Source organism: Plectropomus leopardus, chromosome 15 (assembly GCF_026936395.1).
Source record: "Plectropomus leopardus strain MGB_pleo_1.0 chromosome 15, ASM2693639v1, whole genome shotgun sequence".
NCBI classification, from domain to species: domain Eukaryota; kingdom Metazoa; phylum Chordata; class Actinopteri; order Perciformes; family Serranidae; genus Plectropomus; species Plectropomus leopardus.
Genome location: NC_142190.1, coordinates 2338229 through 2365527, shown reverse-complemented (window position 1 = coordinate 2365527; position 27299 = coordinate 2338229). Strand labels below are relative to the sequence as shown.

At 42.2% G+C, this 27299-nt stretch overlaps 1 protein-coding gene and 1 long non-coding RNA gene across 3 annotated transcripts in view; one reads left to right on the top strand and one right to left on the bottom strand.

The window, feature by feature from the left end:
- Positions 1–27299, bottom strand: part of rnf43 (ring finger protein 43) — a 115740-nt gene that overhangs the window by 25766 nt on the left and 62675 nt on the right. For both annotated transcript variants that reach the window (XM_088088156.1, XM_088088155.1), the window contains exon 2: positions 15857–15970. In XM_088088156.1, coding sequence (XP_087944282.1) covers positions 15857–15970 — 114 coding nt within the window. The remainder of the gene's footprint in view (positions 1–15856; positions 15971–27299) is intronic.
- On the top strand, positions 8455–13040 carry LOC148187190 (uncharacterized). Its single transcript, XR_015778871.1, has 3 exons — positions 8455–8592; positions 10181–10213; positions 12513–13040. It is a non-coding gene; the product is annotated as an uncharacterized LOC148187190 (long non-coding RNA).

The window sequence follows — 27299 nt, the reverse complement described above, 5'->3', positions numbered from 1 at the left end:
TCACAAAAAAACGACTGCTGGACATAGCAAACTATTGGCTTAAAAACATCACTTTTGTGGCATTATAACCACCCGAGACACTGCAAAATCTCGGTTAAAATAAATAAATAAATAAATCTTTTTGTGGCACTAACTCTGGTGGAAACACACCAGCGTCTCTGTAAATAAAACCGGCTTTCATAGGTTATCTGGGCAGGAATAAACGACGTCTCGGTAAAAAAACAATTGCTCTTTGCACCCAAAATGCACCGATAATGGTAAAACCAACTGATAGATGTAGAGAAGGACCAACAGAACAAATGTGGAAAAAAAAGAAAATAGTTAAATGTGGAGATACGAGCTTTGCGGTCGACAGCGATATGAGGTACAAATTCAAAATTTTCTTCAGGTGACTGATGCTGAGAGCCTCCCTGCTGAGGAACCGAACAAAAAAACACCCGATTATCTACAAATATCAGATCATAAGTGGTTTCTGTGATGACTGCAGAGTGATGCCTCTGTAGTGAGCTTTTCCTGCACTCTGGTGCCTCCGTACACCTCCAGGCCTCCTCTCCTCATAGCCGGGGCAAGACCGGGCCCGATCCCATCTGCAAAGCTATTTTGACAAGCCACCCCCCTAAAAAACTCCAGGGTTCAAACTGCTGAAGATCAAAGGCCTAATACTGCAGTAATAATAAGTTAGTGCCCTGTGAACGCCTCATTCATCGGGGAGAGGCTCTGATACAGTACAGTCGTAACTGGAGGGCCATTAAGCACTCATCATAGATCCTATTTGCCGTCCCGGTGTGGAAAAACATCTTCAGCTCTGCAGGCGCAGCGAGGACGCGGGATGAACTCTGACCAGTAACGCCAAACATCTGAGCTGCTGCGGAAGTGCAGAAGCACCTCTGTGTGTGTGACGAAATCTCAAAATCTGCCACGACTCTGTGTGCGTCTTTCTCCACCTCACTGCAACTACATCCACCCCCACAGGTGTCTCCCTCCGGTTGAGATGGAGGCATTTTAATAACAGCAATTTGGCAGCGAGCGGCATCATCTGGGCTCTGTCTGTCTTTCTGAGCATGACACGGCATTCTATTTTTAGGGCGTCATTTCTCTGCCATCGTCTGCGCCCACGATGACAGACTTGCTGAAACGCTGACCCCCACACGCTCCCTTTGAAGTGACAAGTGAGAGACGTGGATACGAACGCCCTGAGACGCATTCTGCGGGGGCGGCGCTGCAGCGGGGGCGGCGCTGCAGCGGGGGCGGCGCTGCAGCAGGGCGGCGTGCTCGCCCTCAGGGAGTGGAGAAGTGGCACGGCGTGCTGAGACGCTGCTGTGCAGCCTTCGTGCATGCTTATGTGAGTGTGCACAATCACAAAAACCCAAAGAAACTAATCTTTTATTCCTCTTAAAGTAAATAATTATATGGCTTCATTATTTAAATCATTATTGCTTTAAAATGTTTCCAACAGCTGTGACAATTCTCTGCTTTCTGTGTAAATAAGCTCATTTTAAAGTATTTAAAGTAGTATTTCACCGACATAAAGAGTCATCGCGTAAAACTAAGCCGTCTCTGCAGTAGAAGGATGCAAATACTTTTGAAATCGGTGCTACAGGACCAGAGAAAACGGAGAAAAAATATGCTTTTGGTCAAGAGATAGAAAACCTACAACTACCAGAATGCACTGCGCTGCAGCAGACCAATCAACACTCGTGCTGGTGGGTGATGTCATAACATGCATGTGCAACAAGTGAGGCTGGTGTCTCATATTAGAGTTAACACTTTGATACCTGAAATTGTCTTAATTTCTTTTAAAGACCTGGGAGGGCCAGGAGCAACTTTAAAAATGACCCAAAAAACCTAAAAAAAAATAAAATAAAATTTTTAAAAAGTACAAGAAAATTACGTGAAAATAAGCAAAAAGAAAATGAAAGTAAAAAACAAAAACAAAATGAGGACACGACCTGAAAAAAGGTGCAAAAAATGCTTTTTTTTTCTTTTTACTGTGTTTTTGAAAGAGCAGCACATGAGTGATGTCGACCAAATATTGGGGGGATTTAGTGACGTCTGGCATTAAGGACTGCAGATTTAGCTCCCTAAATCCTTAAACTTAGTCATCATTTCACATCAGAGGAATTCAAGTCAAGTGAACAAGAAGAAAAAGAAGCAGCCAAAATAACGAAAAGAATAAAACATACCTGTATGTTAAATTAATCACAAAAGATTTGCAGATTCTTCTTTATTTTAAAATGTTCAGTGAAAATCAGGGCCGTCAGCGTTAACACGCTAATTGAGATGAGATAAAGACCCATAATTAACGTTGTCATTTTTTTAAGAGGCTGCACCAGCTGAGTTTTAAGTGATGCAGCGATGAGACTGATGTCATATAAAACAAAAAGACCTGAGGAGTCCGGAGGTATCAGCCCTGTCATGCTAGCCTCTCAGTACGGGGGCCAAATAACGCTCCAAATTTAGGCAAACAGCATGATCCTTTAACAGGGGTATTTGACCTCTGTGCGAACCCAAGAGTCTCACCTTTACAGACGCTTCATGCTCGTCCCATTCATTTTTTTGCCGTCATCTGATTCCTAATTAAGACAATCTGGTAAAAAATATCTTTACTTTGTTAACAGGGACTTAAAATGGTTTTATAATGCAAACTGGAACTGAAAACATGATAAAACATGATATTGCTTTCATGACACTGAGGCAGATGCAAGGTCACAGTGACCTTTGACCTTTGCTTACCAAATTCTAATGAGCTCATCCTTGAGTTAACCTGAACGTTTGTGCCAAATTTGAACACATTTCTTCAAGGTGTTCTTGAGATATTTCTTTCAAAAGAACGAGACAATGGTAAAAATGGTGATTAACTACAGAAATTCTGCAATTAATCACAATTTAAAATAATTTTCTGACAGGTCTAGTAATAATTTATTGGATAAAACTGGATTTGCTGAATCTGTTTGCAGGAAAAAAAGGACTGGGCAGAATATTCGCTGGGACTTTTGGAGTAGGACATATTTTGCGATCCACACATGCAGGTGATATCCCAGCAGCTTCTATTTTGGAGAGGCACTTCCCACCGAGGCACTGCAGACATCTCACTGTTTGTGCAGAAAAGTTTTGCGGCTCAGATCCGACTGCAGAATCAGAGATCTCCCAGCATGCCACAGTAAGTGAGTGTCGACGCAGCGACGGGAGAGGAAAAAGGGAAGAACAGAAAAGTGAGAGGAGGCTCGGAGGAGGACGCTCTGCTGTCAGTGTTTAGCTTAGCAACGCTGGCGAGAAACCTCACCGAGGACAAGACACGCGGATGAGAGCTGCAGCCACAGCTGGGGCGTGTTGCTCTGAAAATATCCAGACAGATGCCGCAGGAGGAACGCACGCACCTTCAGGCCAGAGAATTTTCCACTGATTTAAGGTGACAGGCTGAGCGGAGAGCGGAGAGCGGACCCTCTGCGGATCACGCACACCTCGCTGGGCGGAGCTCAGCCACAGATACGCTGCAGGTCAAGGTGACTCGTGTCAGACCTGCAGGCCTGTCTGACCTCCGAGTCTCACTGAAAAACTCGGACACCTGCAGTCTCAGGTGCTCCAAGTCGCCTGTAGGTTGAACTATTTGTGACTGATTATTAATAAATCAGAGAGCGCTCGCGAGCTTTCACAGCGTTCACGCAGAATTTTACTAATAAATTTCCACAAATTTTTCATGACTTTTCTGCAAATTTTAAAAACCAGACATTCTCTGAAATAACCACCGATATCCCTCATTGGTACTTTTTCGTTACTCTATAGTAGCTTTCTTAAATATGGATTTTAAAGAAGTAAGAATAGGATGAGACTGAATATTTAAATATAACTAAGGGATTCATAGTGGTGGTGCAAAAAGGGGAAAGAATGTCAAATATTTTTAAGCACTGGGAGGAATCTATGTTTTTATTTTTTACTTCAAGCGAGGGCATACAGCTTTAAATGGCTGTTTTTTTGTTTATTTTACTAGCTATTAAAAATGGCATTTTTTAATGAAAACATTTTGGCTTTATTTTTTTTGTATTTTTTTTTGGCAAACTTTAAACAAAATAAAATGCTGGCAATGATTTTTCTTGAAATATGTTTGGCTATTCTTTATGGCAACATTTTGGCATCTTTCTTTTCCTTAAAGGCTATTTTTAAAGAAAAAAATTTTTTTTTTTTTAATTTTGTTGGCAAAAAAAAGTTGGCAATTCTTTTCTAAAAATTTTTGGCTACTCTTAATGGAAGAATGTTGAAAGTTTTGGCTATTTAATAAAAGTTTTTTTCTTTTCTCTAAAAAAAAATTTTTTTTCTAAAAACTAGTTCTGGTGATTTATAAAGTAAAAAAAAAAAAATTTTTTCTGTATTTTTTTCCTTTAAAGATTTGGGGAGTTTTTAAAGAAAAAAAAAAGATTGATTTTTTTCTTTATAAAAAATTTACACCATTTATCATTCCCTCTGGGATGTATTTATTTTTCAAAACTTTTCCAGGCCTCGGATTTGCGTGTTGCATTTTTCCATTAACAACTTTTCCAGGTTTTGGTCGATTGTACGAATACAAAATGTGCTGCCAAACCTGAACTTTAAGACCAAACTATATTTTCCTAATCATAACCGAATTTAACAAATCGACTCCAGCTCTACCCTAAAAGGTCACCAAAACCGCCGCTCCACGAACCGCACGACTGCCAAATGCAAAACACACCACTTGTTTTTGAAGTGGTAACAAAAAGAGGAATGCACGCTCTCGCTGAGGAGCGAAACCTGAAGTATTCGTCTCATTGTTGAGCCGTTCACAAAGCACAGCCCTCCCTGAAAGGTCTCCACCGGCGATAAATACTCGTTCCTGCGCTCGCTAATCCCCCCGATTGCACGCAGCTTGTGTTAAAAGCACACCGCCGTACAGTACAGCCCCGCCCCCTCCGTCCACAGATTCCACGGCGTCTGTGATTTCACGAGCAGCTGGTGACCTCAGGTTTCCCTCCGATAACCAGGCGCTCAGGTGGCATCGAAAATCAGCCTGAATCCAGCAACTATCTGCAGCTAATGAGCAGAAAATCCTCCTGACACTGAGCGCAGGCCTCCCAGACGAGCCCGCGTCAACAGGCAGCAACCCGGGGTTCATTTTCGCAGGTGAATGACGTCCCGCTGCTCCGGGCTCTTTCCTGTCCAAAACGCTTTTTGTCTGAGTCTCACGGGGATGTGTGACGACAACACGAGACTTATCGCCTGTTTTCTGTCCTTGGACTTCTGGTGCAGCAGATGCTTCACGAACCTCCGACCGACGGCTCGTTTTCACTCTCACGCTTTCTTCCTGCTCTTGAGGTATAGCTTTCACACGAATGAGACAAGTGTAAGGTCCCCATGACCTTGACCTTTGACCACCAAAATCAAACCAGTTCATCTTGGAGGCCAAGTAAACGTTTGTGCCAAATTTGAAGAAATTTCATCAAGGTGTTCATGAGATATTGCTTTCACAAAAATGAGACAGATGCAAGATGACAATGTTTATCTTTCACCTACAATAAAATACATAATAATTCATAGACTAAAGACAAGACAAATAATTATTTTATGTTTTAATTTAATTAATTAATTTTTAATTTAACCTAATTAATTATTTTGCATCTATTAATTATTCATTTTAAATTGATAAATGAATTTGCACACAAATTTATCAATGCTATCTTAATTTTTCAATTGGTTATTAATTCAATGCTTCATTATTATTTCCGTGACACTTGTGGTCCTCCATAAAATACCCCCAACATCACAGTGCCATTTCTTTCAAAATAAAAGCGGCTAATCAAACGTTACATTACGTCAGAGCTGAGTGAGGAGAAGGCGGTCATTAAGCTGCTGGACTCTAAGCTGGCACTTCCCACTGAGTTATCTTCACATTGATAAGCTAAAACAGCAGCTAACTTTAGCAACAGAGGAAATGGGAGGGAAAAGACGTGTCGTCGGGGTCAAACAGACACAAACAGTGGACAGCGAGTCTTAAAGGGACAGTTCAAAAATTAAAACAACTCGCTTTAGAAGCTTTGGCCTCATTTTTTCCCTTTCTGTCAAACAGCAGAGTGAATTTTCCAAATATCTACAGCGACTGTTCAGATATTTCCTCCCTTTGGCACTCATTATGTCTTTCCTTGTTCCTTAAAGGGACAGCTCCCCCCAAAATCAATCATACATTGTTTTGTGGTTCTTGTCTGAGGGAAAAATATGGCCCATTCTCAATCAGAAGTTGTCAAATGGTGTCGCTTTTGCAGTGATTTTGGTGTAAAATCCTAGAAACGTCCTAAAATCCAAGAAATGTCAGAAAATCTAAAATTGTAGAAATGCCCTAAAGTCCACGAAACATCCTGCAATCAAATGTATGTCCTAAAGTCCTAGACACATCCTAAAATCCTATAAATGTCCAAAAACTGAAGACACATCCTAAAATCCTATAAATGTCCTAAAATCCAGAATATGTCCTAAAATCCAGAATATGTCCTAAAATCAGAAGAATGTCCTAAAATCCTATAAATGTCCTAAAAACGCCCTAAAACCCTATAAACAACCTGAAATCCTAGAAATGTCCTAAAATCCAAGATTGCAACGCCAAAAGCCACCTTTCACGTCTGCATGATACGCCTCTGGACGGCGTTACCTGAGAATGCACCTGAACAGAACTGTTTGTGGTGTTATAACACGCCAGCGGACAGTCAGACGGCACCAACCGAGGCAGCATGATACGCGAACGGATGATGCCAGTTGAGAACCTGTCAAGTCTGCATGATACGCCACAGGACGGCGTCATGTTGAAATGCTGCTGATATTAGTGTAATATAAGGAGCACTTGACAACTCACACCAAAACTATCCAGACTGATAAACATCAGCGCAGGAAATAGGAAAGATATTTTTCTGCTTAGAGGTGAACTGGCCCTTTAAGAACCGAAGGATGACACATAACAGTGCCGAAGGGAAGAATTTGAAAAAGCACAACAGAGTCAGTGAAAAGTTAAAAGCAGGAGAAAATTCACACTGCTGCTTGATAGAAAGATAAGCCCAAAGCTACTTCACATTTGGAGCTGCTAAGTTCAAGATGAACACGTTACAGCACAGTTAACCCTTTCCTGACGAGCAGCAGGAGGGACACGGCACTCAGACAGCAGAAAGACACGTTTAGCTCGAAATGGAAAAACTGACTTTGAAATGTTGCCACAAACTTTTTATGCAGTAAATTTTCTCTCATATTGGAAACAGCAGGAATGCTGTGATGTGTCTGTTTTATTCCTCACAGCACTGATACTCAACTTTTGGCCCACGGGCCAAATCTGGCCCCTGGTGGGTTGCTGGGTGGCCCCCCAGCCATTTCACAGTAAAAATAAAGTGACTCACACTGGGAATTGTCTTTGTACTTTTAGTGTCCATAAGGTGTCAGAGTGCATAAAACAACACCAAAATTAAGCTGGTTGATCAAAAAGTGCCAGTGGAGGATCCCCCACACCCCCCAACAGAGGTCCTAGATAAGACCCTTATGTCCTAAAAGCCTAGAAATGTCCTAATATTCTAGAGATGTCCAAACATCAAAAACATGTCCTAAAACCCTATAAATGTCCAAAAATCTAGAAAACATCCTAAAATCGTAGAAATGTCCCAAAATCCGAGAAGTGTCCTACAATGTAATAAATGTCCTGCAATCTGAGAAACATCCTTAAATTTAAAAAAATGTCCAAAAATCCAAGAAATGTTCTAAAATCCAAAATTTGTCCCAACAAACCTAAAATTTCCCCAAATCCTAGAAATGTCTTAAAATCCAATGAATGTCCTATAGTCATAGACGCATCCTAAAATCCTAGAAATGTCCAAAAATCTGAGAAACATCCTAAAATCCTAAAAATGTCCTAAAATCATATAAACGTTCTAAAGTCTAGAACAATCTAAAAAAGTCCTACAAACATCCTGCAATCCTAGAAATATCTTACAATGTGAGAGACAACCTTAAATTTGAGAAATGTCCTAAAATCCTAAAATGTCCTAAAAACCTAAAGTTTCCTCAAATCCTTGAAATGTCCTAAAATGCTACAACCGTTTATGGTGCTGCTGCGACTGGCCCCTGGCCTCCCGTCATTTTACGAAAGCGCCTCCAGAGCGAAGCAGGTTGCGTGTCGCTGCACTGCAGCTGCACGCTTTGCTCTCAGAGGTGAACGGTCCTCGCAGGTCTTTTAGCGAAGCGTCCAGCTCCGACTGACAGAAAGAAACAGAAAGTTTCGTCCCTTTGAAGTCGTCCGTGCAACCGTCTGGCTCTGACCGGCGAATAATGAATTTTCTTGGGAGGGAAATCAAAGCAGAAGTCTGCTCACACTGATGCATTTCGTACTCGCCAAAATGTCCATTGTGTACCTGCTGCTTTTTGCATTTACTCTGAAAAGCCGAAATATCCCCCTTTTTCCAGATGTTCCCCAGTGTTCCTCCTGCTGCACTCGTCTCTGATGAACTGGAGACGTTGGACTCGGATACTGGAGGAAAAGACGCCAGAGGCAGCTGCCATCGACATTTCCAGCCCTCTCCGAGTCTAAAAAACAGCAGGCAGGAACAGCCTGAGGTCAGTGTCACCCCCGACAGACAATCAGACACGACAAGACAAAAACACTGTCAGGAGGGTCGAGATTTATTCCTCCCTCAACGGGCTTCCCTTGTTTCCAACCGTTTCCTGCCGCTGCTCTTCCTGAGCTCGGCGTCGAAGCCACACAAGACAGATCTGACTCGATTTCATGACCTCCGCTCAACAAAGTATGTATAAAATTTTGGGAAATGATGTGAATTCAGCCGCTCTGTTTATATTTTCCTTTGACTGTTTACTTTTTCGTGGTATCGCACTGATTCTTCTCGTTACTGAGCCACAATTTCACCGCTGCGGAACAAATAAATACATATAATAAAAACACATTTACAAAGTGTTTTACAGAACAAGATAAAAACATTAAACACAGTCAAGATAAAAACATCAAAATCATGAATAAAACTAGAATTACCGCTTTGTTAAGTTTCTCTCACAGTTTACATCCATGTGAGTGAAAACGAGGACGCTTCACATAAAATAAACGCTCCTGAGATAAGACGCTGAGTCACGGTCAGAAAGTGGTTTTGCAGAATGATGTCATGGTGAGTTTCATCTTTCACTTTATCAGTATATCCTATGAGACACTTCTGTGAAATCTGAGCATATGAATTCTCGATTTATGGCCAAAAACATGTTTTTCTGAGGTCACCGTGGCCTTGACCTTTAACCACCACAATGGACGTTTGTGCCAAATTTGAAAAAAAACTCCCTCAAGGCCATCTTCAGATATTGCGTTCATGAGGATGAGATGGACATAAGGTCACAGTGATCTTGATCTTGAGTCATCAAAGTCTAAACAGTTCATTCTTCCACTGAAACGTTTGTGCCAAATTTGAGGAAACTCCCTTATGGCCTTCTTGAAATACTGAGTTTAGGAGAATAAGATGGACTCAAGTAAGCTTTGACCTTCATCTAAATTTTATTCAGTTCATTATTGAGTCCAAGTGGACGTTTGTGCCAAATTTGAGGAAATTTCCTAAAGGCTGTCTTGAGATATTGCATTTATGAACAGAGACAGACGTAGAGTCACAGTGACCTTGACCGTTGACCACTGAAGTCTGAACAGTTCATTCTTCCACTCAACGTTTGTGCCAAATTTGAGGAAACTGCCTTAAGGTATTTTTGAAATATTGTGTTCAGGAAAATGAGACAGCTGCAAGGTCACAATAAGCCCTGACCCTCAACCACCAAATTGTATTCAGTTCATTCTTGAGTCCAAGTGGACGTTTGTGCCAAAGTTGAGGAAATATCCTTAAGGGCTTCTTGAAATTTCAAGTTCACAAAAAGGGACAGATGCAAGGTCACGCTAACCTTTGACCACCAAAATCTCCTCAGTTAATTTTGAGTCCAAGTGAGTGTTTGTGCCAAAATTGAAGAAATTCCCTCAAGGCGTTCTTGGGATATTATGTTACAAGATTTTAAAAAAGTAAAAAAAAAAACAAAACAAAAGAAAATGAAATGACCTCAAAAACATACACATATACATAATTATTTCGTTTTCTTCACTTTCTTGAGGTCATTTTCTTTTCTTTCTTGCTTATTTTTTAATTTCTTTTCCCTTTTTTTCCAGGGAATTTTCTTCTAACTTCATACTACTTTCTTGGTAAGTTTTGGGTCTTTATTGTTATGTTGCTGGCCGTCCTCTTTCCAAAGATATCAAGCCAATTTGCTCAGGTTTCAAAGGGTTAAAGAAAACAGGCTTACTGCACAATCGGGCCAAGAAGCCTTTTCATCCGAGAGGAGCAGAATCAATACACGAGGCTTTCTGTGAGAGTCAACAAGTTCAGACACGGGCCAAAGACTCGATCGCTGCACGAGCTGCGTTCACGGATCCTCACACTGAGCCGCAGTGTGTCAGAAAGCAGAGCTCGCAGCGTTTATTCAGAGTTTAGAGGAGCCCTCCTGGCACCGCCGCCGTGCCTTTTCTCGTTGAGTCATGTGTCGCTCCGTGACCGAGCTCGAGAACCTTTCCAGAGCTTCAGAGTAAACAGAGAAGACGGGCCGGCGAGTGGAAAGATCACTGCGAGCACAACATGCTGGCAGAGACAGACAGAGAGACAGAGACACAGAGAGACAGAGAGACAGAGAGTGGCCTCTGCTGCTGTAGACACAGAGACACAGAGACAGAGACAGAGACAGAGACAGAGAGACAGAGGGACACAGAGACAGAGAGACAGAGAGTGGCCTCTGCTGCTGTTGACACAGAGACACAGAGACAGAGACAGAGAGACAGAGGGACACAGAGACAGAGACAGAGACAGAGACAGAGAGACAGAGGGACACAGAGACAGAGACAGAGACAGAGAGACAGAGGGACACAGAGACAGAGACAGAGAGACAGAGAGTGGCCTCTGCTGCTGTTGACACAGAGACACAGAGACAGAGACAGAGACAGAGAAACAGAGAGACAGAGAGACAGAGAGACAGAGAGAGCGTGGACTCTGCTGCTGTTGACACACAGACAGAGAGAGAGACACAGAGACAGAAAGCAACACATACAGAGAGAGACACAGACAGACAGAGAGAGACAGAGAGACACAGGGACAGAGAGAGACACAGAGACAGAGAGACAGAGGGACAGAGAGACAGAGGGACAGAGAGAGACACAGAGACAGAGAGACAGAGGGACAGAGAGACAGAGGGACAGAGAGAGAGAGACACAGACAGACAGAGAGACACAGAGAGAGAAACTCTGCCCGAAGCTTCAGGACAAACGTTGTTCCCAAAAAAATAAGATATTATGAAAATAAGATCTAATTTCACTAATAACTGCAGAGAAACTCTCTATACCAACAAACACGAGTTTAGGCTTTTCAGAAGTTACATAATTCATAAGTAAAAATGATATTAATAACATTAAAAACAGTTTAAAAGGTATTGACGACTATTCAGAAATGACACAGATGCGTCAGCTTTCTGCACGTCAGCTCATCTAAAACACACTCGTGTGTCTGAAGGGGACAGAAAACTGCAGAAAAGTGAATCCGGACCAAATCTGTGGTGTTTAATCCGTAAACCTTCGTTACTTCTTTCAAATAATGAAAACAGTCGGGTGTTAATAGTTCATGATGAACGTATTTAGTCTCCATCAGTCACATCCTGAACTCTGTTAACAGAAAAACCTTCAAAGAAGCAAAATAAGTCTGAAATTCAACAAAAATAAGTTTATCTGATACGTCATATCGCTGAGTCATCATCTGAACCAATCAGCTGTTCGATCGGCTGAGAGCCAGGCGTTTGAAGTCGGCGGAGAGCAGCTGCGGCTCTAAAATCTGCAGCTGCCTCGAAATCGCAACGTCCACTTCTGCATGACGTCGGGCTCGGACACAAATCTCGTCCATCGCCGGTGATCGGTCCTGCAGAACTCGAATGAACCTAAAATTGTTCAGACTCATGAGATCGCCCATAAGGGGACTCGTGTAAACACAGGCAGAACGCTCTTTAAACTGAGATCACTTAGGATCGAGATAATAGATCCTGATCGGGATTTGCAGCCTTAAAATTCAATTATAATAACTCCAAAAATACTTTCTGCCTCAAGATAAACAGATCAGATCTCTAAAAAAACACCTGGAGAGTTTTTGGGCTTCAGAATAGATCAGTCAGCTGTTATTATTGTGAAGATAACTGAAAGAGTAGTCACTGAAGACATTTTTATCTTGAAATTAATGTTTCATTATTTGTGTTTTTCCTGAGTTTGGATTCACGTGCATCCTTGCAGAGGCATCCAAACTTTCCAGGCTGCTCAGATGCTCATCGAGCATCAGAGAGACGGATCGCTGCAGATCAGCAGAGGAATCTCCCTGCGAGGAGACGGACCTCTGAAACCCAAAATAAAAACAAAAGACAACAATGAGAGCTTATCCTCGAAGGTTTTCAGCCTCACTTTGTTTGCTTTACAGTCTATTCTGAGCGTGCGCGGTGCAACACGAACCCTCTGCGGCCGTCCGGGTATCTATAGATCAGCGGGGCGGGTTACAGTCAGACTAAACTGTAAACAAGTCCCATCCAGAGACCACGGCTGACCCGGCACCGCACATCCCAAACCGTCTGATTCATCCTCCTCAAACGGCCCGAGCTCCTCAACAGCTGCGCCACGAATCCCCAATAAATCCACCACGACCAAAAGCTTTGAATCTGGCCGAGGAAGCGAGGATGCAGGTGGCTGGAGCGGAGTTTATTGCAACACATACTTTCCAGAAGACCAAAACAACAAGAGAGACCCCCCCGCCCCCCCTCGCTCCGTCACTGCCGCTGAGTTCAAAGGCGACGGAGAGGAAGCACTCCCACACATCGTCATGGACAATGTTTCAAAACCTTTCCATGACTTCTCAAGGACTCTTATAGAATTCAAACTCTATTCAAACATTATTCCAGCACCTCACATGATGTGTTCAAGGACAGTCTGAACTGTGAAAATCCAACAATAAATTCTGTTTTTACAGTTTCTGGCTGTTATCATTTTGGCGAGTCTGAAGAAAACATGGCTTTTAAATAAATAATAAAAAAAAAAAAAGCCCCAAATTTTTCTGTTTGTGGAAAAGAAAATCAAGAAAAAAAAGACAAAAAAAAACTTTTTAAGGAAAGCGTGTCTTCCAAGTCTGCTTTTTTAAATAACTCAAGAAGAAAAAAAAAACTCACAGATATTTTTAAAAAATTTTAAAAACTAAAAAAAATAATTTTTTTTTGAGGAAACCACGCCTTTCCAAAATTTAAGGAAAACAAGAAAGAATGCCCCATTTTTTTGTTAGTTTTAAATAAAAATCACCCAAAAATTGCCTAAACTTTTTTAAGAAAACATGTCACCAAAAATGTTTACGTTCTTTTAATTAAAATAAAATTTCCAAAAAGAAAAAAATCCACAAGTTTTCTATAAAAATTGTCATTTTAAAAAAAAAAAAGTAAGAAAAAATTGCCAACATTTTTGAAAATGTGTTTAAAAATCTGAGGTAAAATGATTACTAAATACAAACATTTAAAGTTGTCCGTCCCTCCCCTGAAGCCAAAAGCACTTAAAAATGTATTTGATGTGCCTCATGGACAGACATGACGGGAGAGACAGAACACGGGGGAGAAAATAAAGAAACACGCATGATAAACAAAAACAAAACGTCCAGCATCGACACATATTAGAGATTCACGATGTCATCAGCTACAAAAATAAATTCACCATAATGCATTTATGTCATTTTAATTTATCGGACACTACACATTTTGATGGGTTTTCCCAAACTTTCAATGATTTTTACTGATTCCATGACTTTTCCAGGTTTTCCATGACCGTGGGAACCTTGGAGACCACAACTTTAATCCACCCCCGGTCTGGTTCCCACTGAAGGAGGAAGAAAGGAGCGGGGAAGTGTGGGAATGTCTCTACATCGTCGCCACGGCGGGCAGCTCCTAAACATGGCTTTAAATTAGGGGAAAAGAAAACACAGGCTAAAAAAAGCCGGTCGCCTAACTATACTCCTGCCTGCTAATTTGTCACCACTTGAAAAAAGAGGAAAAAATAGCAACAGTTTTAAATCACGCTGCTTTAAAATTCGGATGTGCCAGCCAGCGTGTGTATGGCAGAGCGCTTAAAACACAGAGAGATTTAGGTCAAACTGCGTCGCACATACGTCTAAACCACAGCGGGAGGACTGCGGAGCTGCGCGCACATTACAGGCCAGCAGAAACGAGAGTGTCTGGTTCTGGCCGGCCGGCCGGCTGGGATCGGACCGGTGACAGCTGGGGCCCGAAAGCCTCACATCCAAAGCCAGGGCTCACTGCCACTTGCTACATAGCAGCGCAGAGCTAAGCCCACCCCCTCCTGTCCGAGCCCGCTCTCTGAAAGATCCCCGTCCTGAACAAAACATTAAGCTCCTGCCAAATCATTCCCTCTAAAACCATCTTCGCTTTTAAGTCTGAGTCCAAGAGCGGAAGGGGCGCTGCAGAGGAGGCGGGATGGCAGGATGGTTCATCCGTCTGCTGCCGTGTCTGAGAGGGGAAGGGGTCACAGGGAGGGGGGTTTCTCCGAGCGTCCGGCGGGGGAAACGCATGAAGCATTTTCAGTGTGTGTGTGTGTGTGTGTGTGTGTGTGTGTGTGTGTGTGTGTGTGTGTGTGTGTGTGTGTGTTTGTGTGTGTGTGAGTCTGTGCAGCTCAGTTGCCAAAAAAAAAAAAAAAAAAGTTGGCATTGTACATTTCTGCAAATCATGAACATGTTGCGTTTTTAAAAAGAAGAAAAATAAATAAATAAATAAAACGTGCCTTTTAAAAAATTGAGAAAAAAAGAACAAAATAAATTGCCCATTTGTTTTGTTTTCTATAAAAAGAAATGTAAAAAAAAGAAAACACGCCTTCTCAAACTATTTTTCTAAAAAAAAGAAAAAACACCAAAAATGTTTAAATTTTCTATAAAAATCTACAAAAGTTAAAAAATAAAGAATTAGAAAAAAATATCTATAAAAATAAACAGAAATTATTAAAAAGGAAGAAAAAAATGCCGTTTTTAAAGAAAACGTGCCTGTCAAAATGCAGGAATAGAAGAAAAACATTTACCTAAATTTCTTCTTTGTTTTCGACAAAAAAAAGCCAATTCTTTTTAAAAAAAATGAAGAAAAAAAGTCTTCAAAAATCTGATGTAAAACAAATACTAAATAATGCTTTAAACTTAGACATGACTGCGTTTCCTGCCACAATAGTGCCTCAGAAAAACAGCTGCTTTTTACCGACACATTGCTGGATTTACTGCCAGTATAGAAGCACAAAAAGCAGCCCGTTTTTTGCAGAGACATTGCGCCTTTCCTCCTGGGATAGTGCCACAAAGAGCTGTTATTTTTACATTAACATCACTTGTTTTGCTGCTGGGATAGTGCCAGTTAAAGCAGCTGTTTTTTACAGAAACATCACACATTTCCTGCAAAGACTGTGCCATGAAAAGCGGCTGTTTTTGGCAGAAACATCACACGTTTCCTGCCAGGATAGTGGCACAAAAAGTGGTCATTTTTTTACCAAACATAGCTGTGTTTTCAGCGGGGATTGTGCCACCAAAAACAGGTATTTTAAGCCAAAACAGGATCTTTTCCGAACCATAACCAACTAGTTTCTGTGCCTACACCCAACAACACTTTAACCACAGCGGTGCTGAAATGTCAAGTTTCATCATATCTGCATCATAAAAACGTGCAAATCCAACAAATCTGTGGTTTGCAAAAGCCTGTAATGCCCTCATTTTTTCCTGGTGACGGCTGGTGTGGGATGTACCTTATCGAGCAGCGGCAGACAGCGGGGGACCCTGTGCTCCAGTTTGACAATAGTGATGAAGTCACTCTCTTGTCGTTCATCCTCGCTTGTGTTGCACAGAGACAGAGGGTGATACTGCAAAGAAAAGACAGAAAGAGTTATTATCTCATCAAGGAAACCAAAAAATCACTTCTAGCACTTTAAAACAATGCAGATGTTTCTGTTGGGATCATTTTTCCAGCTGAGAGGGAATCATATTTTTTGCAGTGCTCACTGCACTGGAGTTTTAGGTGTGCAGAAAGAATTAATGCCACCAAAACAAACAGCACATCTGCAACTCCTGAGATGATCAATTTTCACCTTATCACACTGATGTATCACTTTTTTCTTTAACATATGAGGGAGACTTATTTTCTGCACTAATACTGGCACATGACATTACAAGGACTGAAAATTTTGAGCATCAGACACTTAATTTCCTGCACTTGGGTTAAGTTTTATCCTTAATTTATAATGGAAATGTCTCTTTAAATGTTTAACGTAAAGACAAACACAAAATTCAGGCAACAGGTAATGATTAAAATACAGAAATGGGGTATTATAAAATATGATGCATCCTTGTGTTGATAAATAATAATAAACAAAAAAAGCAGTCTGTAGAAGTCTAAAGAATTCACTTTCTGCTGCTGAACATTTGACTGTTTGTTGATTCAGACACTTTGGTGCAGTTTGATACTGAACAGGGAACATTTCTTTAGACTGGTAAATAAAATCATTGGCTACTTACAGAAACATATCTTTACTTTAACTTATGACAACTCAAACTGTGGGCTTACAATTCGCGATAAACTTTTCAGACGGCGTGATGTGACTGTTTTCTTGTTTCTGTGGCGTTGCTAAAACTGAGCTAAGAAAGCTTTAATAAGTAAAATCTAGAAAGCAGCCTGATTTTGACCGGCTGCGTTCTTCCTCTGTCAGTTATGAGGTGCCTTAATTAAAACTGATGACTGTAAATTGCTGTTGTGAGGACACAGTAGCAGACTGACATCTAAAGGGTTAAATATGGCCCCCTATTCGGTTGGACTGGGTGGCTGAAAATTACAAACGGCTCCTTTAAAGAAGGAAAATAATGCTTAACAGCTTACAGTATTTCCCACATATACTGTATATGAAGTACAGACACACGGACGTTCGTATGTGACCTAAAGGACGTCAAAGGTTGGACCAGAACCAGCAACAGGACAGAAAAATGCGACGACTAAAATGCAGTGCGCCTGCAGTTTGCACTGTAGGCACCCTGAAAAACGTTTGAGTGAATCCAGACGGCTGCACTTGTCAGAAGCTTTTCGGTGTTAAATGAAGGCGTTTCCTCTCTGAACCGCGACAGTTTGTATCAAGAGGAAAAACTTTGGCACCCAACAAAATCAATTACATGGATGGATGTTAGGATGTTCACTCCCACTCAGAGCCCTGAGCACTGAAAGAACAAGAGATAGTCTCTGGTAGGAACATTTGATCCCCTCTGAAAGGAAGGAAATTCGGAGCTGCTGAAAGGCTGCATTTAAGAGCTCAAGGGATCGCGGCGGTGTTTGCAAGTCGCAGACATGCTGTCACGGGTACCAGGGATCGCACGGCACTCCAGAAGGGAGCAAACCGCTCCTCACACACCCCTGAATCGCTCCTCGTTTCCTCACATGACATCTCGGAGGGCGCCTCGGTCACCCTGCAGCGCCCGGGCCCTGCGCTCGCCCAGCGGAGCGGCCCCGCCCTGCCCTGCCCCGGCCTGACTCGGCCCCGGTGGGCCTCTTCATGTGGCTGTGGGCTGAGGTCATGGGGCTCCCCCTCATCTCACCCAGCGGAAATCCCTAAATTAAAAAGACCCAAGGGTGACATCAACAGCTGGCACCCGGGTCCAGGGGGACTGACGTAATGTGCAGGGCTGGTGCATGTCTGTCACAACCAGAGACAGAGAGGAGGCGGACTGGGGGGACCGGGGCGGGGCCCGGGGACACAAGAAGGTAAGAGGAAACACCTTGTGACCAGACAGTTCACTGGATTCATAAATCATGAATATGATATTATTTTATATATGACATAAAGTAACAACACTGATTCCCTGAGACGCACCACGGAGCGCCGCAGGAAGCCGATCCAGCCTGCAGCCATCAGACTGAGCGGCTCCTCCCTCAGAGGGTCGGACGCTCTCACCACGTTCACTCTGCAAACCTTAGTGCTCGATGACATTATCTTTTAGATCTGATTTTTCAACTAGAAACCTGAAACATCACTGTTGGTATGCATGCATACATACACAGATATGCATACAAATATATATATATGTATATATTACAGAAAAAAAACCCAGTTTTTTAATTTAATATAATTTTTAGCACTGCATTAAGGTCATTTTCTTGTTTATTTATTTATTTAATAAAAAAAAGTTTTCACTTATTTTCAGGTTATCTTATCTTATTTAGGTTTATTTATTTATTTATTTGCTTAATTTCTGGTAATTTTCTTTCTTTAGATTATATATACATATATATATATATATATTTATTTATTTTTTTTAAATACACATTTATATATATATTTTTTAAATATACATATTTTATTTTTTGTATATATATATATATATATATATATATATATATATATATATATATATATATATATATTCTCTTCTTTCTTTATATATATATATATTTATTCATTTATTTATTTATTTATTTATTTATTAGGGATAGAAAATCTTATTTGGGGCATTTGGGCCTGCAGTGTGAATGCAGCTTCTGAGTCAATATATTGACCCTTGAACTTAATTCACACATCTGCAACTAAAATTCCATAATTGATTTTTTTATTGAGAGTTCACCTGCAGATAAATCGACTTTCAGAGGGCAGCCCGAGTCAGCCAGCATTCACGTTTAAAACCACCGAAATAAAAAACGTTTAGATGACGAGCCATGGTGTGGGGGAGCTCATCTGATGAGGAGGCGAGGTTTTGTCAGAACCGCTGCCGTAGAGGGTTAAAGACGGGCTGATAAAAAACACTAAAACATCCGACAAACAAATCAAGAACACCTCTGAGCAGCTAAAGCAGAAACGGAGGATTAATGATGCTGATGGCGCTCCCGCCCTGCGTGTTGTCCTCACATGCCGCCTGAGTGGAAGCTCCTGTTCAGGAAGCAGCATGAACCTCTGGCCTGGTCTGCACGCTGCGCTGCCAGCTGCCTTACCAGCCCACATTTACTAGGCCAAAATTAGAGGCCTACAGTTGAACTTGGCCCTTAACAAAGAAAAAGAAATACAAAAATTAAAAAAAATCCTTTAATGACACTGCCTCACTGATGCCATGACCTCTCGCTATAGGTTTGTGGGAAACGTTGAAAAGGGAAAAAGGAACTGTTGTTTATCAGTTTTACCAATAAATTTCCAGGACTTTTCCATGACTCTGAGGAGGATTTAATGACCAAACATTCTCTGAAAAGACCATCGATACGCCTTATCGGTTCTTTCTCATGGCTATATAAGAGATTTTTAAACATAATTTATCAAAAATATAATGACGACAGAAAAGGATTGAAATATCTAAATATAATTTAGGGACTGTTCTTTATTAATGAGAGGGGAGAGTGTTGTGCAAAAGGGGGAAGCATATCACTTAATTATTTAAGCGCTGGGGAGGGACTTATGTTTTTTATTTTGGCCTAAGGGAGGGGCATACAACTTCTTCTGTCTGTAATTTGTATTTATTTTACCATCAATTTTTAGAGAACCTTCTCTGAAATGTTTTGTCTATTTTACTGTTTTTTGTGTTTTTTGTTTTTTTTTTTAAATCTGTGGCATTTTTCAAAGAAAATATTTTGGCAAATTTTCAAAAAGAAATTTGTACAATTTTCAAAGACAACATTTTGGGGATTTATTTTTCAGATTTTTGGCGATGTTTAAAAAGTGTTGGGTTTTGACAATTTTTAAAGAAACATTTACTTTAAAAAGTATTAGTGATTTTATTAAATAAAAAATATTTCCATATTTCTTTCTTTTGTGTGTGTGTGTGTGTGTGTTTTTTTGTGATTATTGAAGAAAACATGCCTTCCAAACCCGGGTTCGAAAGGCAAAAATTACCAAAAATGAGGCCATTTATCACAGCCAGAAACTGTAAAAACAGAAATTATCATTGAATTCTCAAATCTACGATGGTCCTTGAACACATCATGTACTATAATAAAGATTTTTTAACCAAATTTTAACGACTTTTCCAAAACTTTCGGAGTTAGTTTTCAAAACCTTTTCCAGGCCTGAAAACAGATGCAGATTGCATGACTTTTCTATGTTTATCGTGACCGCATGAACACGGTTTCTCATCTTTAGGCTGAGCCGGTCACGTTTGGCTCTCGTTGTGACGTTAAACGCGTCGCTGCGCGGGTCGCTGCAGTCACACCTGATAACGCAGATGATGATCCCAAAGCTGCGCCACGAGGAGCGGCTGCTTTTCGTTTCCCGCGGCTCTCTGAGGACAAACCTCTCCGCGGTCACAGCGTCGACCACAGCGAGCAGCATCTTCTATTTTCGAGACGCCACTTACAATCAGATGGCTGTGAACACTCTCCATGCGCCACCATCGGTGCCATCCAGCGCTCAGACGCGCGCTGCCACCGGGCTATAAATGGCAGCCGGGACGGGCTGAAACGTCTTCATTTGGTTTTTGCGCGGCCCTGAGAACCAGGGGCCTGGGAAACCAAATCACTGCGTCTCCATTTCACAGGGACCAGAAACCACAGGGCACGCAAACAGTTCCCCACAGACTGTTAACAATGCTCGCTGCTCCGCTCCTCCTCCTCCTCATCTGTCTAGATCTGTTGCAAAACTGACGGGGACATGTCCCTCGGTTCCTTTGTAGCCACGATTAAAGGCATTCCTTTCCAGCTCAATCAAAGACTACCCCAAAAATATTCCGAGGCAAGAATCTAACAGCCTCAAAAACAAATACACGGGCAGAAAAAAAGGGAGAATAAATAGTAGCTGCGGTGAGAAGTCAATAATATTTTTTTCCCCTCACTTAGCCCTGCGGATCTTCTTTTTTCATCTGCCAATAATCAGCAAGAGAGTTTTTAGTTCATGTGCTGCCAGCAGGGATCCGGGCCCAGGCGGTTATGTCAGTGTGCGTTAGGAGGGGGGAGCCGGGAGAGCCTGCACCTCTCAGCCAGCTCCACCGCTCCGTCACCAGCTGCGCAGGTCACAGCGACTGCTGCACCAAACACAGAGCGAAATTATCAAAACGAAGCGGATCTGCTCAGTCGGATTTAAAGGAGACATGTCAGGGTGATTCAAACATTGTACAGTAGAAATAAAGACGCAGAGCGAGGAGGACAAAAGAGCGCTCTGCCCCCCAGGCCTGCACACGCTGCCAGGTTTGAACTATCAGGGAAGAATTCAATCAGCTCTGCCACATGCAAATGTTCACACACACACACACACACACACACACACACACACACACACCCACACACACACACACACACACACACACACACACACACACACACACACCTTAAAGCACATAGTACTACATCTACTGCTGTGATACTCAACCTATGGCCCGCAGGCCAAATCTTGCCCTTGATACAGTGCCAGGGGGCCCCTAAACCATTTTTAAGTAAATAAAGAGATTCACACTGGGACTTGTTTGGATTTTTTAGAGTACATAAGGTGCCAGAGCGCATAAAACAGCATCAAAATAGAGCCTGTTAATCATATTCTGATATATTATACCCTAATATTCCAGAAATCTCCTTTAGTCCTGGAAATGCCATAAAATCAAAAAACTTCCTAAAATGCTTGAAACATCTCAAATCATAGAAACACTTTGTCAGTGATTTTGGCGTAAGATACTGCCACCACGGTATGATGCGCTGATGAACAGTTTGTAATGAGGTCGAACCTTTTGAGATATTTTGATACGGCGCCGGGACATCAGACAGCACCTGGCGCGGCAGTATGACACACAGAAGGGTGGCGTTTGTTAATAATGCTGCCCGTCGGAACCTATCATGGCAGTATGATACGCCGCTGGATGGCATCAGGTTTAAAATGCTGCCTGTACGGCGGGTTGGTCCAAAAAAAATTCGGACAACAAACCCAGGAATGCAGAGCCAAACCAAATCTAAATTTGGTGACTTGCCCAAACATAACAATGTACGTTTGTTGACGCACTGGTTGTGGCATCCCGGAGCGTCAACAGCAGACGCAGGAGGATGCTTCAAGCGGGATATTTAGACGTGAAAGTCCACTGACAGAGCTGCGATATGCAACGACTTGTTGCCGGTCATCAAAGCTGCGCTCTGATGAAATGCTTTGGGGCATGTAAACACACATCTTATGGGATCAATTTATTAAGCGTCCGTGTAAACAGTTAAGTGGAAATCTTTGATCAGAATCATTTTAGTCGATCTGAAGAAATATCCTCCGTGAAACCGCAGCTGTGACTCAACATCCCACGTCTGGGCTCTAAATCTGATGAAATCTCTTCGTCTCTCTCGTTCTCTTGAAACTCCACCATTAAACACACACCTGTTCTGCACACACACACACACACACACACACACACACACACACACACACACACACACACACACAGTGTCTAAATCTTCCATGCAGGCTGTTAACCCTTTGAAATCTGGAGTGACATCACTTCTCTTGTACAGCTTTCAGAGGCTTTTCATATGTTTTTAAACCTTTGTACTCTGAGCAAATTGATGCTGCTTCTTTCAAAAACATAAGAAAAGGCAATCTTTGTAAGAAATGTTCCACAAATTGCAAGAAATTAGTAGAATAACAGAAAAGGCTTAGGAAAAATGTCTTGGGGAGAAAAGAAAAAAAATCTAGGGAAAAGCTATATTCATAATTCCCATTAATAACATATTTTAAATCACGTAACAGAATATTTATATTTGTTAGAATTAATTATATTTAGTTTGTTAAGCACTTTTAAAGTCTTGTTTGCCTTTTAAACTTTCTTTTTTTTAAATAAAAATAAATAAGCTAGGGAAAAACGTCTAGGGAAGAAAGGAAAAAACGGGAAAATAAATCATTTAGTTTTTAAGCACTTTTCTAAGTCTTGTTTTTCTTTTTTTAAACTAATTTTCAGGTCATTTTCCTGTACCTATTTTCTTGCTAACTGTTGGATCATTTATTCTTCTGCTACTGATTGCCTTCTTCCCAATTTTTTTTTTTTTAAAGAAATCAAGCCAATTTGCTCAGGTTTCAAAGGGTTAAAGAGAGAGGGAGTGAGACGGTGTGCAGCAGCAGCAGCAGAGCGCAAATTGAGACCAGGCTGCAGATTTTGGTGCCAAAGTTAACAGAACGACATTCAGGATTATTTTTGAATAATAGCTGTCGGCTGTTATTAGACTCCTTTATTCAGGGATGTAAAAGTTAATTTGTGTTTGGATTGAAGCGATCTGGCCTCGGTGACAGCACGACATAAATTAATGATTCTATATCTGTCTCCGAGGGTGTAAATCAAAGCCTGCTCTTATTCAACTTGGCAGCAGATTCAGTAACGAGGGCGAATGTTTGTTTTAAGCGCAGGAAAAGTGGTTGCCAAAAGTAGCAACGCGACCGCATGTAATAGTTGAAAGAGATCTGAATCTGGTTGCCCGGGTTACTGGGCAACACTCGCTGTGTGTCCCCACGCAGTTTTGGCCGAGTTTGAGTTTGTGTGTGTGTGTGTGTGTGTGTGTGTGTGTGTGTGTTTGTGAAGTGATGAGCGAGCCTCGAGGTGACGGGGCGCGCTCAGACTCTGACCCCCTTTTCCTGCCACCTCACGGAGAGCCACGCTGGGAGGGTTTGACGGGCGAGGGCGCAGCGCTGGATCCTTCCTGGAGGCACCTGAGCGTGTGCTTGCATGTGAACATGTGTGTGCATGAGCGTGTGTCTACTGATCCAAAAAGTCCCTTTGTGGTCCTGCAGCGCCGTGAGTCACTCTGCACTGAAGGCCCACACACACCAAACAGACGTCAAGGAACTGGTGGTGACGGAGGACGACCGCTGTCCTCGTGCTGCATTTGAACAAATCACAAAGTCACGTTCTCACTTCGAACTCGGAAAATAGCGACGCTTGATCAGTGACCCTACGCATCAAAAAATGACCCCTCCAGCGTCCGTTTTGGACTCTGGGCTTCGTTTTTTGTTATAAAGTTATAATTTATATAACAAAATATACTATAATAAAGACTTCAGTGGTGTACCTCTAGAAAAAAATGAAATAAAACAATGTTTCAATTCATTTTTGAGCTGATATATCAAATATAGGCCGTTCTCACTCCAAACGGGTCAAATAACGATGCTTGATCACATCAAAAAATGACCGCTCCAGCGTCCGGAGTTCGCATCCTGTTTAGATGTAATTTTTTTTCTTTTCTACGCCTTAGCACGTGCCTCCTCTGCCTAAACCTAAACATCCGTGACTTGTCCAGCTCTTGCCCAGCTGCAGGAAAAACAGCGCTGTGCTGCTGTCTTTAGTTGTAAGTTGAAAATGCGTTTGTGGCGTTGGGGTGTTTGTGTGTGTCTCGTGCTCAGGGCCAGAGTTGGCAGCCATGTCAAGTTACTATATTCATCATTTTTGCTCATGTCACACAGCTGTTCATCTTACACCAGATTATATTAGAGAACATCCAATGAAAACAGCTGACACGAAATCTTAAATCAGATCGATTACAATCAGATTGAGAAAAAGTTTGCATGTAAAGCAGCTAGTACCATCAAAACACCACATTCAGTCTATTTCTGTGTGCAGCACACCACGCCTGCACTCTACACATACTAATGCACCACGCTGCTTTGAAAATATTCACTTGCGTTTTGACTCAACGTATCGAATAAGCCGAAAAATGGGCAACAAGGTTCTGAAAAGTGCCCACGATGCAGGACGCACTGTCGGCTTGGTATGTTGGGGTCTTGAGTCTCGGCGGTTACATCAAGAGAGCTGTGGCACGGAGCCTTTTCTCAAATATCATATCCGACCTTGGACCAATAATCACACAGCGCTGGCTTCCCCACACACACACACACACACACACACACACACACACACACACACACACACACACACACACACACACACACACTGCGGTCCAGCTCTTGGTGCCATGATGACACAGATACACACTCCTCAATCACACAGCCTCGTATCTCGTGACTTTGCAGCGAGTAGATTCACATAAAGGCTGATATGAGCGTGACCCGGTGCCAGGCGGCGGGCAGAGCGGCGTGGAGGGTCCCCCTCTCTCTTTCTGTCGCCGCATCTGGAAAAGTGGCTCCGAGTCGCTCGCTTTTTTCGTCTCTTTGCAAATGCAAACGAACAGGAGGCATTACTGCTTTTGGTCCTGTCAAAACAAAAGGCGTGTCATCTTTCCCCCCGCTTTATTGACAGTGTCAGGCCCATATCCAGTAACGCTTACCGCAGAGAATGACTCGGGGAAACGTGATCCCATAATGAGGCCCAAATAATTACCACCAGCCCCAAATTTGCCCGGGCGCTTTCTTTAAGTAGGAGTGCTTCCCCCCGACTCCGTCCCGTCAGACTGTCTCTGCTCTATAAAAGGGATTAGACAAGAGAGGAAGAAAGAGGCTGCAGAGGAGAGAGGAGTCTTAAAGAAAGGAAGCGGAGGAGAGAGCCTCAGTGTTGTCCTTAAAAAAAGTCACTGCTGCCAGCTGAGGAGGGAAATTTGGGGTTTTCTGATGCTGCAACATAACTAAAGAGACCGATGCTGCGTTCATGTGATGTCGGAAAGTTGTAGTTTCCGAGTTTTTTTTAATTTATTTTAAAAAAATTTTAAATAACCAAAATACCCAACATGGGGACGATTATGTGGGTTAGAGGTTCTGAATGTCAGTTTCGATTATTTTTCAATTAATCACCCAACACTACTCCTTAAAAAGATTGTTCTCATTCTCACATTTTATTACAACTTGGCCATGGGTCTGGATAGGACGAAGTTTTGGTCCGGATCCGTCATTTGGTGATGCCTGGCTTACAGGTACATGTGATGAATAGTGGTATGGGCACTATTAATAGCCACCTCCATGCGTATTGGTCACGCGCAATGACAGGAGTTACAGCGGGCTGTGGGACATGTCCGCACGATGGAGTGGGCTGTGGGACATGTCCGCACGATGGAGCGGGCTGTAGGATATTTCCACGTTGGAGCGGGCTGTAGGAGACGTCCGCGGCTGTCACACTTTTCTGCGCTGCAGCGGGCAGTTGGACATGTCCATGCTGGAGTGAGCTGCCGCTCTCGCACATTTCTGCGCTGAAACAGACTGTCAGACACATGTTTGCTAGAGCGGGTCGGTGCTCGGGCCCTAACTACATAAAGACAGTTTCAGTTCTTATTATAATTTTCTGCTGCAGTAAATCAGCAGAAAGACTCTCATCTCTCTGAGACTTTAGATCCACTCAACAAGTGTGTTAGCTGCACCAATATCACCATGGAAACTCAAAGATGGAGCCCCATGTCCTTTGCACACTTCCTGTGCAGGGCCTGTGGTCACACTGACACACACACACACACACACACACACACACACACACACACACACACACACACACACACACACACACACACACACACACACACACACACACACACACACACACACACACACACACACACACACACACCAACAACAGCGAGGGCCACTCCATCAGCCTCGGGCCAGCGCCTTGCTATACATTTCAAAAGCTCCGAGTCAAACACAAACACAGCACTTCCCTGTCATAACAAGTCAGCGGCTCACTAACCCGCCGGTTTGTTAGTATTGCAGTGATCCTTCTTCCCTGTGGACACTTCCACACGTCCTCCAGGCTTCCTCAGGCCCGTCCTCCGGCCCGCAGGACCGCGCTCTGACTCGCTCAGGTTCCACGACATCAGTCACAGAGCAAATCAACACTTTTCAACGTGTCAATCTCACACGGCCAGAGACTTGAGGTCAGCTATGTGGAAAGAGATTAACCCGGAGAACGAGGACGGGCGTTCACAGACGGGAAGTCCAAATTAGAGGAGAGACACAAAGAGGAGGACAGAAAGGAAACATGAAGAGGACTGGCTGAAGCTAATATGTGCCCCAATTATGTAACTAATCAGATTTTTATTGTGACCTTAATCTCTAGAGAATTTCTGAGTTTTTACTTGCAAAGTTAGAAAATATTTCATTTTTTTCTCATAAACTCACATCCTTAATGTCTACAGAATTTCTGTTTTTTTACCCCCAAAATTTAGAGAATATTTAGATTTTTTTCTCAGAAATTTGTGATCTTAATCTCTAAAGTTTTTCTGAGTTTTGTCTTGCAAATTTAGAAAATATTTGGGCTTTTTCTCAAAAATTGGTGACCTTAATCTCTAAAGAATTTCTGAGTTTTTTCACACAAATTAGGAGGATATTAATTTTGTTTTATCAT